The 16,950-nt window shown below is 41.7% G+C and overlaps 1 protein-coding gene across 1 annotated transcript in view; it reads left to right on the top strand.

The window, feature by feature from the left end:
• The window catches only part of EPHA4 (EPH receptor A4), a 107,165-nt gene that overhangs the window by 77,728 nt on the left and 12,487 nt on the right, over positions 1-16,950 (top strand). The window contains 8 exon segments of the mRNA XM_055817483.1: positions 1,458-1,582; positions 2,745-2,904; positions 3,985-4,096; positions 9,332-9,390; positions 10,177-10,290; positions 10,471-10,656; positions 14,698-14,759; positions 15,371-15,580. Of these exon segments, the coding sequence (XP_055673458.1) occupies positions 1,458-1,582; positions 2,745-2,904; positions 3,985-4,096; positions 9,332-9,390; positions 10,177-10,290; positions 10,471-10,656; positions 14,698-14,759; positions 15,371-15,580 (1,028 nt within the window).

Here is a 16,950-nt window from a genome sequence, read left to right as displayed (position 1 = left end):
TAGTTTTCAAGGATATGTGTTTCAAGGATACTTTTTACTCTCCAGCATTTTCATGGATCGTCATCCCAAAGTTAAGGGTAGGGAAAGAAACGAGAAGAAAGGGAAAGGGGGGGGGGGGGGGGGGGGGGAAGAGCAACATGGCTACAGCTTCAGGGGACAAAAGAAGAAATATATTCAATTTAGGAAGACCTCTAATCTCTGGTTATACAGGACAGCTTTGTTAGATAAGATTAAAAATTTCACGAATGTCCCTTTTTATCCCTGGAGACTCCGCCATTTATACCAGCTATTGTCACCGTCAAAAGAGCTTGATAACAGCTGGCTAGAGACGTGACCACACAGCAACACAACAGCAAGAAAGGGGCAGCCGGGTTCATAAATCTTCAGAAAACCCGTTCCCCCAGCGCAGCCACGAATCTGCTGCTGTCACAGTCAAAGGGAGACTGCATTGTCCTCCAGCCAGTCAAAACCCTGAACTTCAGCATTAGCGGGGGCTCTATTGAAAGTATAGGGTGCACGATGAGATGTTTTCCATTATCTTCTTCATTGCAGCCCTTATTACTGCACACAGATACAGTTTAAAGGATCTTTGAGTTTAGCTTGTTGCTAGGTAGAGTTTTTCCAAAAATTGCTCAGCCCTTACCCTTGGCAGTGTAATCCTGCTTTTTCCATTCCTCCCATCAGTACAGCGCCACATGAGGCAGGGTCAGATGATGCCATTTTGGTACACAATGGACCAATCTCTGATATCTTCTGGCTGAGAAAGAGCCATCAAAGCCAGAATCTGGCTCTTGGGTGCTGAGCTTCCCCATTCTCCAGTGGCTGCTCACAGACTCAGACGTAAGCAGGGCAAGTTACGAAGCACAAATTGGCTCAGACTCTTGAAATACAAGTTTCCTAGTTTTCATGGGAGGGTCCAAATTCATATGTATTCAGCTTTATTCTGGTCTTACTTAATTCAGTGGCAGTATTTTCTCAGCTTTAGAGAAAGCCATATTGGTCCCTTAGGAATTTCATAGTTCCTGTAAAGCAAATAGCTAATAAAGTAACATCAGTTAATTTGAGGAGATGGAAGAAGAGAGTCACTGTGAACCAAAACAGAAGTAGAAGTCTATGCACTGTGCCTAAAAAAGGATAAAAATAAGGCAGAATCTTTTAGTACCTTAGCTTCTTACAGAGTTTTATACCTAGGTGTGATGAATATTGTAGTGTTTAGACAACCGTATTGTTACTTTAAAACCCACCTATCTAGTATTGCCCAGAATCCAAGAATGAGCTTTATTAGAGAGGATTAAATGTGATTTTTGTAAGAGAAAACAGGAAAAACATTTAATGCTTCTAACTTCCCTCCACTGCAAGAAAAACACGATTTCTGCAAGTGGTTGTGTTGTGAAAGCTATGATTAAAAATATAAGTTCCTCATTCAAACTATTTTTTTTTTTTTTTTCTTCTGGCAGCTCCATCCCCAATTGCTTTGATCCAGGCTAAAGAGATAACAAGGCACAGTGTTGCCTTGGCTTGGCTGGAACCTGACAGGCCAAATGGAGTCATCCTGGAGTATGAAGTCAAATACTATGAAAAGGTACTGTTCAGAGGTGGACAAGCAAGGAGTTTTGTTTGGGTTTGGGGAGAGCTTTTTATTTCGTTCCATTATGGTTCCGTCATTTGAAACCAAGTAGATTCAGTTTAATAAAATGCAATTAAGGATTTCGTGCACTTGAATAGTCGCTTGAAAGAATGAGACTCATAGGCTGTTCCAACTGTATGGTATAAGTTTATTTTGTTATTTTTTCCTACCTAGGAGCTGAGCTTTCGTAGCAAGCGTATTTATAATGAGAATCAATAATGTTGGGCAGAAGTGAGACATTAGATTTACTTCACAGACAGAAGTATAATAATGAAGTATATAACAGTAATAATAATAATAATATCTGTTTGCCGATAGCTTCCGCTCAGAGTGATAGTGTGGGCTAGATGGCTTTTAATAGAGAATAAGGAAAGAAAATTAGATTCTTCTTGCTTTCCAAGTTAGGTGGAGATGCTATTCCTACAAGTAACTTCTCAAGTATGGAACTGTGAAAAGAGCTATTTTCTTTGAAGGTTCTCTGGAAAAAGGAATGATTACCTGTTCTTCTTGTGCAAGCTCTCTCTCTCTGACATGCACATGTGTACTTCTAATATTTTTTATAAAGATAATCACTTATTTTCTTCCCTAGCGCACAGAGAAAAAGGCATGTGATTTGCAGGGAAGCTAGATTATTAACATTTTCGGGTGGATTTGCCAGCCAAAAATAGAATTTTTTTAAGATTGAACTTTCTGGAAGACATTTTCTAAGTCTTTTCTTTCTTAATTTTTTTTTTCTTTTTTAATATGGCTCATGGCTGGTAGGAAGAAAAATAAAGTGCCAGCACGTATGAGTAAAATGTTGCTTGTTCATCAAGAGGATCCTATTTGAAGGCTTGGCAGTTTTCCAAAGGATTTAATTGTGTGATTTCTTAAATAATCAGTGATATATAAGCATCATACCTATGCCCTCATCATCCTTTTTTGGCTTGCTCAGAGCTTCATGCAGCACACAGTGCTAGGGGTATTGAGCAAGGCCCTCGGGACATATTTTGCGAATTCCATCGTTGTTACTCATCTTCTTTCATCATGACAGTTTTGGCAAGGAAGTGAGGTTCCACGGTTCATGGTGCAGTGAGGCATTTTTTCTTGATCAACCACTGTGTTCTTTTGTTGTTAGGACCAAAACGAGCGCAGCTATCGCATTGTGAAGACAGCCTCCAGGAATACTGACATCAAAGGCTTGAACCCCCTCACTTCATATGTATTTCACGTGCGGGCCAGGACAGCAGCGGGATATGGAGACTTCAGTGGACCATTTGAGTTCACAACGAACACAGGTAATGACATGCCCACCGATTTCTTTTTCTTTTCCTTGAGCAAAGAGGGCAAATGTAACTGAGCTGCATGCTGGGGGTTTGCCATCGATTGCTTGGTCTGTGGTGTGCCTGTTCTGGGAAAATGTTCTTCCATGGCCACGTGACTGTTAGGGGTGTCGTGAATCTGACCTGAGGCATCTATTTGGATATGCTACATTCTAGATTCTAGCAATGGAAGTACTTTGGTGTGGCATAAGGAGACACACAGCCTATAAACATTTGGAAGCCATTGGTGCTTGGTAGATTTATGTACCTTTTTTGTTTACTGTACATGTTGGTGTTGCACATGTGTTTGGGATATCTTGTTTGTAGGAGAATAGAACCCTCTTACTCCTCTTTGCAAGGTATTGACATAGATCAGTTAGGTGTCCTATATCAGCTCACATATTTGCGCTTTTCCTTAGGCAGTCATATAAAGACAGAATGTTCGAATTACGTTGTCAGTAGAGCTTTTCACTTCGCTCAAAGAAATGTGCAGATTTAGTCCCCAAAATGTTTGCTTCTCTGTGACAGGAAGGCAATGTGACCAAGTCTGTTCTATGTTGGACGTACAGGTTTGCTTAAATCAATTTAAGGTTGTGCCAGTTAGTGGCAGCATTCTTCAGGATGTTAACAGCTGAAAATAATCAATCCAGCAGGAAGAGGGTAGACATTTTAAAATAACTTATTCTCTTTGCATCATTTGGGGAGTGATCATCTGGCCCCACTAAGAGAAAAAAGAGGAGGAAAGAAGAGTGGAAAGCAATTAGAAAGGCGGGCAAAAAATAGCCATTACACCCTGTAAGCAACAGTGAAAGGGAGAAGGAGAGGGAGTCCTTGTTCCCAGTGAACTGGAGTTCCCCAAATCATTATCAAACATCATGTCTTCAGCTCATTAGCACCCTGTTGGAAAATTGTGTCAAATGACTATATAGTAAAGGCCTGAAAGTAGATTTGAGTGTTACTCTAAACTGCCTTCACAAGCCAGAAAGCCTCATTGAGTGTTACCAAAGTTGATTTTTTGAGGGTGTCTGACACTAATGCTCCCTTTTCTGTTTCCAGTTCCTTCCCCCATCATTGGCGATGGTACCAATCCCACAGTGCTTCTTGTTTCAGTGGCTGGCAGTGTTGTTCTTGTGGTCATTCTCATTGCAGCCTTTGTCATCAGCAGGAGGTAAGAACTTAAGCTTCTCTCTCCCTCTCTCTCTTTCATGAGGGAGCCTTTTGTCTCCTCCAAACAAAGCTAAATTCTTTGATTAGCATCATAAACAGTGAATTTGCATTACAAGCCTTCTCCCATGTAGCTTTGATCTTCTCAACATTAGTACCAAGCAGCATGTGATGTAATGGCAATAGTTCCAGCTCTATTTGCCCTTCAGATGCAAAGCTGATTCCAATAACTGGCATTGAGAAGCATGCCAGCTAGAGATTTGTGGTTAGTGTAATTTGAAGTTAAGTTTAATGGGTATGGGTACAGTAGATTTTCTTGGACTGACTCCTCATAGGCAGGGAATAAACAACTGCACTGTTGTGGGCTAAGCCATCAGGCTGCTATGGCTGTGATTTTTGTGTAAGTCTGTATGAGTCTGCATTAGTCTTTTGGGTTAGTCCTTCCAGTGTGAGTGGATATGACTGTAAAACAGAAGGCCACAGTCATTCAGCATCATATGCAGTAACACAGCAGACTGGATCGATGGTTATTTCATCAGAGCAAGACCATAATCTTCTATCAAGTACTTGTTCATTCTCCCAGTTTCAACCCAGGCATCAGGAACAGTCCTGCAAATGGGAGAACAGTGTACAGAAACACAGTGTGAATGTTTCTGTCTTCATCTTTGTGTTCACTCTCACTTAAAAAGATCAGCATGATTTTGCTTCAGTGTAATTCTGAGACAAAAATGGATGTGTCATTACTGTACCTGAAGCCTGAGATCTGAGGGGTGCACGTTTTGTCAGTCTCTGTTGATCAGTTTAATGGCATCAGCCGTAAATATGCACAATTTCCCCTTTGATTTGCTCTCTTACTTTAAATTGTCTTAAAGAACAGTTAAGCCACTATGATTGTAATATCTGGAAAGTAGGCATGCATTGCTATATCTTTCTGTGGGTGTTCAACTCGAAGCCTCCATGCTGGCAAGAAGAAAGAAGAGCAGAACATACGAAAATGTAATGCGGACAGACAGGTTTATTAAAAGCCATTGCAACAGAAAATAGCATCACTGAGCTTGATGACTTAATCTCCTCTCCACTTTTATTGATCACTTTATTATTTAAGGCAGGATTGATAGCAGGATGCATTGGATTTCTAATTATGAGTCGCCACCTTGGAGAATTGAGCCTGTCGGGCTGCTTTGAGATGATTCCTTCCTCTCCTCCCCCTATAAAAAAATGTCGCTTCTCAAGGCTGATAAACACTGCTTGGTGATTGGCCCTCAATGGATCACTTTTTAGAAAATGAAATGTCAACCCCTTGCCCTCATATTGATTCTCTTTAGTATCGGCCATAAAGCTGTCAAAGGAAAGGCTGCCTGGAGCCAGGTAGCTGACGGACGCGCTGATGCGGGTGCGCGCTCGGCCGGGCTCCTCACCGCTCGGGCCGCCTGTGCAGTTATCTCTGCCCACAAGTGTTCAGCTTGGACAAAGGCAGGACAAAGAGCAGGTGGGCGGTAGGGACAAAAAGGCTGGTCCAAGGACTGGTGGGAAGGGAGATAAAAGTATCCTGGTGGCCGTGAGTACAGATGTGTCCCGTAGCTTTGCACCACTAGGTCTCGGAGAGGCTGTGGAAGGGGAAAGACATGGCAAGATGAATGAAATACTAGGACAGCGAAAGTGCTCTGTGCATACTAATGCATGGTGCCTTGCTAATTAATAGCCTTCCTCAATACACAGCTCTCCAGCAGCTGGAAGTAGCTCTCAATAAACAGAATCTACTTTAATATTCACTATTACTCTAACAATTTTAACCACTTTACCAATGTCATTTAGAGGTGTAGGCTTTTGGGATATTTCATGATGTTCCTATGCCGGCAGAAGTTAATAGCAAAATAATTGTACTTTGTTCCAAAATGACTTCAGATGAGAAAAAGCTTTTCTGTCCATACAGTTCCCCTGTGGAGGTTTTGTAATCTAACCATGACCCTGAAAGTCATATTTGTCCTATCAGACCCGTGCTTTGGCCCGCAGACGTGGCTTCTCTGCATCTGTGAGGCAAACGTGGGAACCGGGCATATGCTGTAGGTGCCCGCTTTTGAACCCCGAGTTATTGCTACTCATTTAGCATTACGTTTTTTCAAGTCATTGCTCAAATCCCCAAATTCATCTTTACAACAGAATTTGTCATAGGACTTTGCCTGCAGGCAGCTCAGACTGTTTGGTTCCATCCCGTGACCACAGCATTTGTGTTAATGGGAGAACTAGTCTGCCTACACGTTAGTTTAAACTTACTGAGGTTAAGGTGAGCGTATCTGTAGAGCAGAGTGCGGTAGGTAGCGTGTTTCTAAACTCTGCCTTGCAGGAACGTCGAGTGAAGTTACAATATCTCAAATGGAGTTGTAAAGGATTTAGGAGACTGTAAAACAGAAAGAGCCACATTCTAGGAGGGCTTGGGTAGAGTAAGGCGGCCCTGCAGAATCCTCTGGGCATCTGAAAGCTTCTGTCAGAAAGTCTTCTGATTGATGGATTGTCTTCTGCTCCGTCAACAGCAGGATGCCTTTGGCCACCAGCTGCCGGTGGCGTTGGAGCAGGTGCCCTGCCAGCCTGGTGCTGAGCGCCGTGGCCGCCCAGCCCCTCTGCTTGGGGGGCAGGCGGTGGGGGCGGTGGGGCCGTGCCGTTTCACCTCAGTGCGTGCTAATACCCTCTGTTGTGACCTCCTCTTCATCGCCAGCCCCCACCTGTAGCTCTGCCTGTGCCTCTGACCCCCACGGTTCCTGAAAGCTTCTGTGTTCTTTTCCTGAATGCTGGCTATTTAATCGCCACCGCCAAAATCCCTGTAATTACGGGGCTCCAACCTGCGACAAAGGCTCCCTTCTGCCGCCCCAGGTGAGCCGCCCCCGAGGGGTGCCCGTGCCAGGGGACAATGGCAGGCCGGACTGGCCTGCCCCCCAGCCAGGCGGGAGAGGTCAACGGGTGACACAGGCAGAAGTGGAAGTAGGTAGTTAGTTTGGAAGGTATTATTTAAACTTAATAAGCTACAATTATATTGCTTGAACAGTAATCCCTTTGTTTCCCTTTGCTTTTTTTATGTCTTTTGGTTTGGGGGGGGAGGTTATTTTTTGTCTGTTGTTAGTGTGTTGGTACTCTTAAAAATAAGATAAAGAGCATTTTTTCGTACTCAAAATGCTTTCATGCAAAGCCTGTTTGTTTCATATTTCCCATCTGTGCCTGAGCATTAATAAAATGAATTTGAAGGGGTCCTGCTTAAAATGCAGAATCTTTTTCTCTTTTTTTTTTTTTTTTAATTCCTTTTTTTTTCTTTCCTCTGAGAGATGTTGTATAATACCTGAAATCATCTCTGCAATCCCCTTAGCTGACTCGGTCCCATATGGCACTGGGTGAGATTTGTGCTGCCTCCTCCTTACTCAGTTCAGTGACTGCGAGCAGAGCATAGTTCTTTTATTTAACTCAGCTCTGTTATACCAGCGCTGGAAGTCCTCGGGCAAATAAATGGTTTAAATTGATGTTTGGATCCAGTGTGGTTTTTAATAATGCTCTTGTGATTTGGAGCCATTTGCGTTTAATTGACTTTCGTAAAGAAAAAAAGCTCCCAACCGTTTATGGTTGGATGTGTACCTGCTTTTTATGTCTGAACACAAGTCATGATGATGTTGTTGGAAGCCGTGAGTCTCGGTTCAAAGATCGGGTAGTCTTCACATGTCAAATGGCATATTCCTCTCCTTCTGTTTCATGGTTAATTTATAGTTTTTGTTATTGGCATAGCATGTTTAACACCCAGTGTTAAGAGACTGCAAAGACAGAGGCTGGGAAATGTCCTTTCCGCTGACGGGATGGGAAGCTGCCGTTCCCCACAGGCCAGGCACTGAGTGGGAAGTGAGGTGCTTTGTGCTAATGGGCAGATGAGTTTTGCTGATGGGAGGGGAATGGTGAGACTCGGGAAGACTTGCTGCAAGCGAGGTTCACAGCCACGTTTTCTTCTTGTTATCTGTGAGTTTTTGACCTCTTTTAACTCAAATTTCCAGATAGGTCTTTCTCTCACCCACTCCTGTTTTCTTCCTCTACCCGCTCACCGTTTCCAGACTTCTAACCTAGTCTCAACCCAGTGTCCCTGGCAGGCCTGGTCATCTCCTGCCCCACTCCAGGCAGCAGGTTGCACGCTGCAGGCAGTGCCAATCTTACCTCCTGTTCTCCAGCCTTGCTTTCTCCTTCTGCCTTCCCTCTTCTTCACTCCAGCCCAAGCCCATCCCAGTTAGCTAACCTGAGTCTGACAGCCTGGGAGACTTGGACTGCTGTAAGAACAGGCATACCCAGGAGGAAGCAACCAAGCCCTTCTCTTCGGCAGTGTCTGTTCTTACACCTTGTTCTGAACTTTCAAGAATGATGGCTAAAAGCCCAAGTCAAATCTCTGCATCTACGTACTGTTAGATGCTGGGGAACTTCAAGTCCCAGTATGCGTTTGGCTGAGCTGAATCCTTAGTATCTTCCCTAACAAGCTAACCTTTTGCATTAACTTTTCTTATCCAGTGACATTTAAAGCTGAACTAATTAAATACGTAACTGGACACAGTATCATGTCTATAGGCATAGAAGCAGTAATCTATAGATTTAAAATGCTATACTACCTTGTATCTAACTCAGAAGGTTAGTAGAGGACTTCTGCCATTGGGATTTGTTTACCCCTTCAATTATACAGTGATTAACATAATAAACAAAATCTTTGGGATCTGCATGTTTGATAGGGTTTTTTTTGCTGCCATCCTGATTTCTGTGTTAATAGACTTGTTTCCAGTTTTAAATTTGCAGTTAAATAAGTGTGTTGGCATTGGCCTAATTATGTTTGAAAATCAATCTACCAAAACACTCTGTTGTAGCATTGAAATCCCTGTATGATAGGGCTAAAAAGCAATTTGGCCCCTTTTTGCACAGAATTGCAAATATACATTGAAGAAAAAGTAGCCAAAACGCAAGCTTTCTTTTCTTTTTTTAAATGCCAAGATGCAAATAGATTGGTGTTTCTCTTGATGCTTTGTTGATGCCAATAACACTTAAAGCAGTTTGAGGAGTCTCCTACCCTGCTGGTAAATGGATATTGTGTCAGGGGCTGTTGTAGGGGAGCTGCCGAGCACAGGTCGTGGCAGGTGCAAACAGCTCAAGTCTCAGCAGGTCGAGAAGACTGAGCTTGTCTCAAAGTAAGATATTTATTTTGAACTGTAACGCCTTTTTTTTGTTCTGACAGACGCAGCAAGTACAGTAAGGCTAAGCAAGAGGCAGATGAGGAGAAACACTTGAACCAAGGTAAAAGGCAGTGGTGCTTCGGTTTCTTGATGTGGTTCGTAAAACATGTCCCGTGTTCTGATGCTTGGGAAATAAGGGATGACATTCCTCTTGAGATGAATATGTTTCTGCTTTCCTCTCTTGAAAACATCTTTCTTTGAAACTATGTGCTTTAGTAACAGGCAAAATAGAAGTATCGGGGTAAAATGTTTTGAGGGGTCAGGCAGGAGAAAGGTTCATCAAATTCTTCCGTTGTGCCTTTCTGCTGAAAGATATCTGTCCTTGGACAGCGGTATCTAGGCGTGACTTTACCCCACAATACTCTGCTAAAGCAGTTGCTGGATGGGCTGGAGGCAATCCCACAGGAAAGGGAATGTGAACTTTGCTGCCTTTTTTTCTAGGACCGAATCCTACTGTTAGTTCCATCTCAGTCATCCAGGTACCAAACCTAGGACCTGAGCTCAGAATTTCTTGGCTCCCAGAAGGGAAATGGGATGTGTCTCACAGGTCCATAGACAGGCTACTGGCCTTTGAGTGATGTTGGTGATTTGTGAAGTTCATTTATTGGCAAAAGCCCGATTCCTTACATCAATGTTGGGAAATATTAAATGTTTACATTAAAAAAATTGCATCGGGGGAAAAATACATTTAAGACCTTCCTTCCTTCATCAGTCATTCCTGGCTTACAGTACATTTTTATTGTACACTCTCTTTGCTGTTGTAGATCATTAAGGCTTCAGTCTCATATGTTCTGTGTTTAGCAGCATGTAGATCAGTGACTTCAAATAAAACATTTCTGCCTTGCAGGTGTTAGAACATATGTGGATCCTTTTACATATGAGGATCCAAACCAAGCTGTGAGGGAATTTGCCAAAGAAATTGATGCCTCCTGCATAAAGATTGAAAAAGTTATTGGTGTGGGTAAGTGCCAGAACTTTTGCATTTTTTTCTGTAAATATAGTTCTAAATTTGCTTTTAGGAAACATGGGATCCTATGATTTTTGCATGACAGTTCCCCCAAATGAACTGACATAACAGTTTGACAACATAAGCATGTGCTTCATGTTCATGACTATTTATTCTTGTGCCTTTTTCCTTAAGGGGAATTTGGTGAAGTATGCAGTGGACGCCTCAAAGTACCAGGAAAAAGAGAGATCTGTGTTGCTATCAAGACTCTAAAAGCTGGTTACACTGATAAACAAAGGAGAGACTTCCTGAGCGAGGCCAGCATCATGGGACAATTTGACCACCCCAATATCATTCACTTGGAAGGTGTAGTTACTAAATGTAAGTAGGTCATTTTCATGACAAGGCCAATTTGGAAGTCACTGAGAAATTAAGTATGTGCTGGTGTGTGCTGGTTGTTTTTTGTTTTTTATTTCCTCCCCTTTTTACTCTCATTCCTGTGAAATGACAGATGGAACAGATCCACTGATAGCTAATAGGAGGAAATCAGTGCAGGACAAGTCATTAATCTTGTTGTCAGCTATAAATGGGTTTATGGTTTCAACTGATACTCTATCTGTAGGCAGCTTGTACAAGATTTTGTAAGGGGAATTAATACCGCAGGGGTGAACTTTTTTTTTTCTCCCTTCTTGCTATGCCAAACAGGCATCTTTCACATCTTTGCTAGACCGAGCTGATTGTTACAGGATAGGCAAAAGCAGATGGTGAGCAAAGAATTTAAAATGGTTGGGGGAAAAATACCAAAACAAAACTATGGAGTCATATGTTTAAGGTGTAAAGCACAGATGTAAGGAGCAAGCCTTTGAAATGAAGTCAGCTATTTCAGCATGAAACTTGCTTATTTGTTTTCTCTGATTTACAGGTGTGATAATTTCACTCTGCAGAATTTACCTGGCTGATCTTTTTGTTTGTTTGGTTTGGGGTTTTTTTAAGTCTGTTAGCGTTCATTGTGCCATGAACCCTGCCTTAGAAAAAAGAATGACAGCATTCGCTGGATGCTGTTTCAAGACTAGAACTGAAAATACACCTGTGTGACAGGTGTGCTTGGGTTGGACTTGATAAGGTGCTGCTGCGATGATGGAGTTACTGCCCCTTCTCTGACTGCCCTAGGTAGCATGCTGGCAAAGCCCGGCGCTGATCGCAGATCCTGAAAGACCCTTTGGATGCAGGGGCTCGTGCTCAGGGTGGCAAAGCAAGCAGACAGTAATCTTGTGAGCTCTGTTAAAGGGTGGATTTGTGAAGCTTATTTTCTGCAGCTGATGGTGTGCATGATGAACATGAATGCAGGATATTAATAGTGTAAGGAATTAAAATTAGACATGGAGGAGAAATATTACTAGAAGAACGAAGTATCTCCCACAGAGGGTTGTCAAAGCCATCAATATCATTGAAAAACCCTGTCCCTCCTGAATTGTCGGTGGGAGCTGGATGCTTACTCTGCCACTTGTGTTTCTGGAAATCCTCCCCTTGCTCATCTGTGGTGCCCTCTCCTAGTCTGCCTTCTCTCACAGCTGTTGAAAATGGCTCATAGAGCGTGTTGCTGTTTGCTTTTCAAGACAAAGTCTGTTGGGGAAAACAGGGGTTTGGACTAATTTTGACCATTGTTTACTGAGGGCCTCCCTCAAAACTGAGATGAAAAGATAGTACTCTCTTTAGATTTTGAAGGTCTGCATCTCTTTTTCTCCTTTTGTTTTTGTCATAACAAAGAGGGAGGGTTGCGGTCAGGCCGCCGTGTTTGCTGCAGACAGTGATTTTTCTAGCACCTCTGTAAAAGGCAACAGGGGAATCTTTGTGTTGAAATCCCACCGAGGCTGGAACCCCCTGAGCTATTACAGCTCTAGCAGTTATAAATGACTGGGTGCATTTGCATAATGCAGTTGTCACTGAATTAAAATGATTTGAAATTTTCACCGAGGAGGTGGTAACCTGACCCAAGAACGTTTCATTGCCTGGCTTGCGATGTTTCTGCAGCACGCCAGCTTGGTTACCTCGGAGCTGGTGTGTTTGGTAAACAGGGCTACTTAAGGAGACATTTATCTCAATTTCTCCATAGGTTTTCTGAATGCTGTGATAAATGAATGCATTTAATAAACTGAAAATTAAAATGTGAGATAAATACTGGTGTAGATGGGGGCTGAGAGAGGCAGCAGAAAAACATGAATAAATTATTGGCTGCTAGTCAAGTACTTTAATAATTGAGTCACTGATGGTAACTTCTCCTCTCTCTATCCCCCTCCCCTGCTAAAGAAGTGCCTGAGTAATGAAATTACATGTTAATGCACTGAAAGAGTCTCCCTTTCTTCCTTTCTACGTTGACATAGTATCTTTTGATTGAGGAAGGTTAATTAAAACTCATTTAGCTGTATTTGTTCAGTGGAAGGGTTCTGGTCACAGTTGCAAAGGATAAATGAAACAGTGACATATGCAGATTTGGTTGGAGTTTTTCTCTTTCTACCAAAGAATGCCTGCAAAGGTGAATTAGAGGGAGAATTATGTTTTATTGCATCACTTTCCTTTAAGAGTGCAAGTACTCGGCCAAGGTCACTAAGCCCTTCATCTAGACCAGTTTGCTTTGTGCAATACCATCACTTCTCTGCTGCATTCATGCAAATCAGAAGGGGTTCAGCTGCCAGACTGGCATTTCACAGGCATGCCAATACGCATGGGACCAAAGCAATAATAAGAGTTCTGATATCAGTTGGGAAGGGAAGGAGAAGCAGAAATGGTAAAAGGTGTGCAAAGGGTGGTTTGGGACTGAAGAGGTGAAAAAAGTAATGGTGAATGAAGTAAATGATGTATTGCACATAGATGGTGATCTAAGTGAAATAAATGATTGAAAACTGAAAAATTTCAATACTGTCAGTCTTTATAGAATATTGTTTTCTAATAAAAAAAAAAGAAGGTTACTTCAAAAACAGAAATCCCCGAGAAATGAAGAGAAAAACATCTTGGTGAAAAACACACTGAGGTAGTAATGATTAAGGAAACTTCCAATGCTGTAACATTTCATGGTAGGGTGATTTTCACATCTGGTTGTTCTGGAGCAGATACTTGCTGGTGGCTGAAGCAAGACAAAGCTGAGTAGTTCTGATACCTCTGATGCCAAGACAGAGTTGAGCTATCTACAGTCTAGGTGACAGGTCCATTGAACCCTTCTTTCCCCATAGTGTTCCCTTGACCTGCTCAAGGAAGTACAAAAGCAGAGTTCCTCTGGGACACAGTTTTTAATGTAGGGAGAAACTATAGTTCCTGTAGCTAAAGCCTAAGTGGAGGAAGGGTTGCCATGCCAGCCCGGCGCTGATCATCAGACGCTCCCTTGGCTTCAGGTGGGCTAGACAGTGCTTATCTGGGGATGGGCTTTTGCTACTGAACCTTTGATAAGTCACTTCTTTACATCCACCATTGTTCACTTGTAGAATGGAGATGATATTGGACTTGTTTCTGCAAATGTCTAGATGCTGAATACCCAGCATGATTTAACCCTGTGAAATAATACTTTTACTTGTATGTACCTAAATGTTTTCAGTTTCAGTGTTGTATGGCTTTGTAAAGCTCTTAAAGACAACATCAAGCATTATTTATGTATTTGCTGTTGTTTTAGGCAGGAGAGTGCTTAGAAAGCATCCCTGTGTCAGTAAAATTACATTACATTTCTCTTCAGATTGCCCAGCTTGGCTCTCCGTATTGCAGTGTGGAAAGCTGAGTGCTGCTGAAGCACGATGCCCCACATGCGATACAATTCATTGAACCATTTATCCTGTGGTTGACTTTGCGAAGCAAATGGCTTTGACTCATTTATAAATAACGAGAGACATGGGATACAAATTTGGGACAGAGAAAGTTGAGAGGAACAGCTTGTATTTTTTTTTTTCATTCTTGAATCCAGTTGTCTTGGAATACCTTGTAGCTTCTGACAGCTTCTAAATCGCCTAAAGCGTTGATCTTTCAAAAGAGGCAGAGAGACCAAAACATTCACAAATTCCATCTTGAAAGAGGAAGGCTTTCTAGTCTGCAAGCAATTTAATTACACTAAAGATTTTGTCAAGTTTGAACAGATCTTTGGTTCTTAGCTCTCAATTATCAGTTCCTATATTCCTTAGAGAACAGTAGCCACTTTAGTTAAAGACCTTGTCAATGAGTCAACCAAAGGGTTAACCTTCCAGATGGGGCCCTTTAAATGTTTCTGTCCTATAATATTTCTTCTCTTGCTCCCTACAGCTGAGGCATAAGCTTGCTGCTTTTAAAATTAAATTAGATTGTGTAAGCCAGGTGTCTTGGCAGTAAAATCATGTGCAACCCATTTTTATCCCATTAACATTGGTGTTCATCAAGGAATTGTGTTTTTCTTTCTGCGAACTCTAGGTAAACCTGTAATGATCATAACTGAGTACATGGAGAATGGCTCCTTGGATGCCTTCCTCAGGGTAGGTGATTTTTTCATAATAAGCAAAGGAGATTTTATATAGGGAGACATTTTCTGGTTTTCATTTTGGTTTGGTTTTTGTTTGTTTGTGGGGGTTTTTTTGTTGTTTTTTGTTTTGTTGGGGGTTTTTTGTTTGTTTTTGGTGTTTTTTTTCCGGAAAGATACTGAAAATTCAGCATTTGTAAAGAAATTATGTTTGTACTTGGGAAATTCTGTTTTCTGGCGTTGCTCCTACCGAAAAACAGAATGAATGTAAAGTGGAAGAATGTAGAATCAATGTAATGTTTAAAATTGCAAGGTCTTAAATAATCCATGTTTAACAGGAAGAGTTCTGATTTGCTCCGTTTTTGAAAGCATTGCAATGCTATAGACTCATTAAAACCAGATTCATTGCAAACTGGATACTGCATCACTGGAAGCTGTGACAGAACCTCTGCGTTTTTACTTTACTGGTGAATTATAGACACTAGTCAGGAGAGCAAGGAAACGGCATTGCATTTTATTTGAGAGAAGATGGGGATCCAGAGATATGCTCTTTGCCAATTTCAGCAATGGCAGTAATGTAGCTTTTAGCTTAATGCTCAGTGATTTTCTTCCTTTCCCCATATGCAGAAGAATGATGGCAGATTTACAGTCATCCAGTTGGTGGGGATGCTTCGTGGCATTGGCTCAGGGATGAAGTATCTGTCTGACATGAGCTATGTGCATCGGGATCTAGCTGCTCGAAACATACTAGTCAACAGCAACCTGGTCTGCAAAGTGTCTGATTTTGGCATGTCCCGGGTCCTGGAAGATGACCCTGAAGCAGCTTACACCACACGGGTAAGGAGGGAAAGAAAATGTCCAGTGGGCTGGTTTTCTTTCCTACATTTTGGGTTTGTCTGACTATGTGGGAGGTGACAATGGTTTGTTTTAAAATAATCTCAGTCACAAGTGAAAACCTATATCACAACCTAAAAATAAGCATTCGCCCAGACTCCATAGCTAGTGTAAATTGATGTACTGTTACTGCTACATCAGTGGCTACATCAGTATTTCTTCTCTGAGGATGTGACCCATGTATTCCTCTTGTTCCTTCAGTGTGCTGGAGTGCGTGACAGGAATCTGATGCCAGAAATTAGAGCTTGGGCTTCTATTCCTTCTGACTTCTAGAGACATGCAAAATGATTTCCAAGTGGCTAGTCCCACTGAGGTTTGATGCAGCAAGTTTAGATATGCCACCAAAAAAATATTAAAAAAAGATAAATCCACTTTTGCACATCGCAAAGCTGGTCATAAATTTGTCCTAAATAATTTGGACTGGGAAAAGTGTGAGGCCTTCATTCCTGTTTTTTGTTTCTTTCTCATTTTATCTATATTTCAGCATCCCACTGTTAACTAATTTTGCTAAAGCCATTTTAATATGCTGCATGTGGAATAGTACTAATGCAAGTACTTCTGGCCACAAAACAACATCCCAACCATTACCAGCCTTTGTACCAATACCTCTGTAATTAACATGTGTGCGAAGAAAAAAAAGTCGGAGTTTATAAAATCTCCTTTTTTAATTGCTTATTTTCTTTGTTTTTAAATATCTGCCATTCTCCATCTGTTCTCCCTAGTGCAGAGTTTGTCTGCAGCACTCAGATTTTGCGGTTTAATCTCAACACTCATCCTTTAATGGATTCACAGTTCATTACAGGGAAGGATAGACACATGTAGTATTAAATGCTGGCCAGCCTTGGTATTTCTCACTCATGAGGGTGGCAAGTTGAAGAAGCAGAAGCAGAGGTCTGAAAAGCTGTATTCAGGGAAATCAAAATTTATCCAAACACACAAGGGCAAGACAGAAATGATTGAAAAGCTTCCCTTTGAATTTAGTGAGTGGAGATGTAGTATTATGTTTGCTCTCAAGAGTGAACTGCAGGGAATCGATGACATTTGCTTTATAGTGCATTGTCTTCATTTGGTATCAGTAGTGAAGGATCAGGAAAATTTGAATGAACTCCACTGTACTCAAGCAGCTAAGTAAAAAGACCTTGTTGACAAGTTTTAGAACAGCAACCATGTATCAAACCATGTCCATGCATCTGCGTCTGAAAGAAGGGTTTCATAACCAGAGTCGGTGCAATAGAATGCAATTTTTAAAGCATCATTTTTTAAGAGAATGAGGTGTACTGCTCCCTATTAGTAGTGTTAACTCATTAAAGTGA

This window comes from Falco peregrinus, chromosome 12, assembly GCF_023634155.1.
Source record: "Falco peregrinus isolate bFalPer1 chromosome 12, bFalPer1.pri, whole genome shotgun sequence".
Classification (NCBI taxonomy): Eukaryota; Metazoa; Chordata; class Aves; order Falconiformes; family Falconidae; genus Falco; species Falco peregrinus.
This window is presented reverse-complemented; position numbering and strand designations above follow the sequence as displayed.